At 49.0% G+C, this 3,646-nt stretch overlaps 1 protein-coding gene across 1 annotated transcript in view; it reads left to right on the top strand.

Moving 5' to 3' along the window:
• The window catches only part of FRMD4A (FERM domain containing 4A), a gene marked incomplete at its 5' end in the record, with an annotated part of 32,438 nt that extends 30,264 nt beyond the window's left edge, over nt 1-2,174 (top strand). The window contains 2 exons of the mRNA XM_010079780.1: nt 235-331; nt 2,105-2,174. Of these exons, the coding sequence (XP_010078082.1) occupies nt 235-331; nt 2,105-2,174 (167 nt within the window). The remainder of the gene's footprint in view (nt 1-234; nt 332-2,104) is intronic.
• Between the last annotated feature and the right edge of the window lie 1,472 nt (nt 2,175-3,646).

Genomic DNA, 3,646 nt, shown 5'->3' with positions numbered 1-3,646 from the left:
TGAGGATGGACACAGCCCGTGACACGCAGCAGCGTCAGCACCAGGCTGGCTGCTCCCGTGCTGTGTTCTGGCACAGCCATCTACAAACAGGGTGAGGTCTGGCTCCCAGGCTGTGTGTTTACTCACTGCCGGACATGTTTCTGCGGGTCCAACCAGCTGATGCTTCTGAACCACCCTGACCCTTGCACCCACACCTCACCGGTTCTTTCTCCCCACCCTTTGGTTGTTTTTCAGCTGCCTTACCTCACAGCCAGAGGAGTTCCACACCGTCGAGCGAACTCGCAGCCACGCCGCCAGGCAGTCCCCACCACATCCTCGCATGGCAGACTGGGTGAGTGGCCATGGGATGGGGTTCCAGAATTCACCTCGCTCAGTGCCAGGGAGAAAAACCTCCACACACACAAAGGGAGAGCACAGGGAGGAGGAGCATCCTCCAGGTGCTCCATAGCCTGTACCCACACAGCATTTCCAGCCTCCCGCCCGTGCTCTCATAGCAGCGGAGCTGTAGTTTAGGCTGGCCAAGACATGGCCTGGCCATCCGCACCCAGAAGCGCTGCTCCAAGCACTGCCAGATCCACGGGGGAAGAAGCCTTGCAGGTTCTTCCTGCTTGGACAGTCTCCTTCCCCCAATTTTTCATATGTTGAAATAACTCATCTGTTTTTATAAACCATCACACTGGCTGTCCAGACCGAGGAGATTATCACTGTAAAGGCAAGGTTAGGTGCCTGCCATATTTGTGTGCGCAGCAACTGCATTTTACTGATAGGTTTTCCCTAGCAATGTGTCTTAATGACTATTACATGCGTCTTTTTTCAGCTACCACTAATTTAACGTGCTTCACCAAAGCGTGAGTTGAGTCATTACATGCAGGCAGCCATTACTCATGTAAATATAGTAATTGGGTTCTTTGGCACCTCTTTGTGAGGCAGGGAGTTCCAGGAGTAAACAAAAAGCGTTTTGCAAGCTCCTGTAGGTGTTCTCTAGCAATCTCCTGTAATTCTGTCCCGCCACATGAAATAAAGATCATTTCCAGATCCCGTCTAACTCAGCACGTCCCGGATTTTTGCATCTAAATTGAGTTTGGTGAGATCAACTAGAACGTTTCAGACTACAGTCCTCAAAATACCGTAGGCCCTGGAGTAGGAAAACAGATACGATCCCCTGAGCTATGAATTGGGACCAGTAACTTCGCAAACATTTCACTGTGCAGCCACTGGAAAATCTCATGCTCTTTAATTTCTTCTGGTCACCTATGACCAAGTTTGGCCTCTGGTTTTACTCCAGCACTGCTCATGACTGCACTTTAAAATGGAGATGAGGAGAACCATAACCACAACCCCCGTAGGCCTACCTTGGATTTTAAATTCACACATTTGACATCCAGCCTCACATGGTCTTTGCATGTGCTTCCAGCTTTGGAACAGGAGAATTTTCCTGCTCTCATTTAACAAAAAGCCAAGGGATCGCAAGATAGGCAAAATGGCAGCTATCTTAACTGTACACTGAAATTTCCACTATTAAGGGTTTGAGTCTGGACTCAAATCAGTCTCAGTCTCCATCCCAATCCTAATTCCTCTAAATATCTCCATGATGATCAGAAGTAAAACTGGTGAGCAGCCAGCTGAGAAATCTGTTTGGAAAAATCCCCCCTTCTCTTATTTTTCCATTCAAGAAAATTCCTGCACCCTGTCTCTCACAGCAAAAATCCATCAAGCCAAATTCTCAGCTGGTGAAAGTGAAGTTATCTAGATTTATAGCTTGGGCTGTGCACCAACAACTAGTGCACAAAGAATTGGAGACAAATCAGGATTTATTTCATGCCTGAGCATAACACCCAAGGTGTTACAGGAGGAGCAGATAAAGTTTGCCATTCGGTGCCCAACACAAACTCCCCCACTGCAGCAGCAGGCTGTGCCCTCCCAGCACGACTCGGAAGATTGACAGTTCTCCCCAACATGTTTTTGTGTCACTAACTTTTTCTAAGGATGATTCATCAACTTGTTTCCCCACTGGATTAATAAGCTCGTAACAATGTCTGTGTCACTTCTTTTCTTTAACATTTCCTCTCTCCTCTTTCCTCCTTTTTTGCTCTCCTTTGTTCAGAGAAGCAACAGACAACTCACCCACTATGGATGAGTCTCAGTCTCCAACCCACCAAAGTACTGATGAATAGAGGTATAGTAAGGGAACGTTTTCTTCTTTCATCCTTCTGCCTTACAGTCCATGAATGCAGTGCGAATAACCAGCATCCCCCGCTGGCCCAGAGGAGCAGCCCCTTAATTGGGGGCTTGTTTGTTAGGCAACAAGGCTTCCTTCAGCTCTTGGAAGAACAACTTGAAAGCATCTCGAAGCCTTCTCTGTGCCTTTTCAGCAAGTTTGGGGCTGTGGCGCTTTCCCCTGTGACAAAGGACTCTGGGCCAGTTTCCTGCAGAGGTTGAACTGGCACAGAGAGCAGGCGGTAGTGACCAATTTGTGGTTGGGGACATTTCAAAGCAGCGTGGGTAAAGTTCTGCAGAGTGTCTGGGAGCAGTGTGGTGGGGAGACAGGCTTGGACAAATGGGGGCCTCGGGGGACCTGGATTGAGCCCCTGGCAGTGCTCCAGCCATGGCACGGAGCACCCCTTTCTCCCCTCTTCCCTCCTGCAGCGCAGAGCAGAGGATGTTAGCAGCAGCAGCATGGTTTCATGGAGCGAGGAGCAATCCTGGCCCAGTTCCTGTGGGAAGAGAGAAGGGGAAGGGTGGCGGGAATAAAAAAACCCTCAGAGTATTTCTATTTTAATTAAACTGCCATCGTGTCTGACACTCTCATTTGAATCTACAACCATTCACAGCTGGCATCTGTCAAGTATTTCAAGCCTAGATTTCTAGAGATAACCCATAAACCTCCGTACTCCAGCACAGAGCTGGGAAACAAAAGGCTCTTTAACATGCAGAAGGTGATGCCTTGCCCAGGTTCCTCCCAGGCACCAGTCTCAGGGAAACCAGGTGGAAAACAGGCCAGAGGAAACAGGAACTGCTGGGCTGCATCAGGTGTGAGATCAGTCCTGCGAGGTGGGGAGGGAGCCAAGGGGTGCGAACCCCCCGGTAAACAGATAGAAAATATATCTCCCACTTCTGGCCTCAAAACAATCGCTAGTTTGGAAGTTGGTTAAAATCAAAGTGTGAGGGAGGGACATCAATTCTGAATATTACTATGCAGATACAGCAGTTGCTTCTCAAAATATCAACAAGATTTTGACCTCAGTGTTTTCCTCTGGCCAAAGAGCTCTGCAGATAAAGTCAGGAGCCAACCCTGATCAGAACTTTAAGATAAATAGCAAAGAAAATTCCCATAAACTGACATGTTCGCTCTGTGCAAGCAAACAGACAGCAAAAGCAGCAGTAGCTTGTCAGAGAGGTGCCCCAAGATGAGGACTAGGCTACAGCAAAACCCGGTCCTTTCCACATTGGACTTGGCACCTTCTCACTAGTGGATTCCTAGCTCATCCCTGGAAAGCCACGTAACTCCAGGATTGCCAGGTGATGCACGAGCCTCTGCTCAGAGCAGAAGTGCTACAGGAAGGCACCTCACTCTCCTCATCCCATGTTCCCACTGGGTACCGCAGTCTACGGCCAGGAGGGCTGCTCTGCAGACTTGCTCCCTGGA

The sequence above is a fragment of the Pterocles gutturalis genome, unplaced genomic scaffold (genome assembly GCF_000699245.1).
Source record: "Pterocles gutturalis isolate BGI_N339 unplaced genomic scaffold, ASM69924v1 scaffold24339, whole genome shotgun sequence".
Lineage (NCBI taxonomy): Eukaryota > Metazoa > Chordata > Aves > Pterocliformes > Pteroclidae > Pterocles > Pterocles gutturalis.
This window is presented reverse-complemented; position numbering and strand designations above follow the sequence as displayed.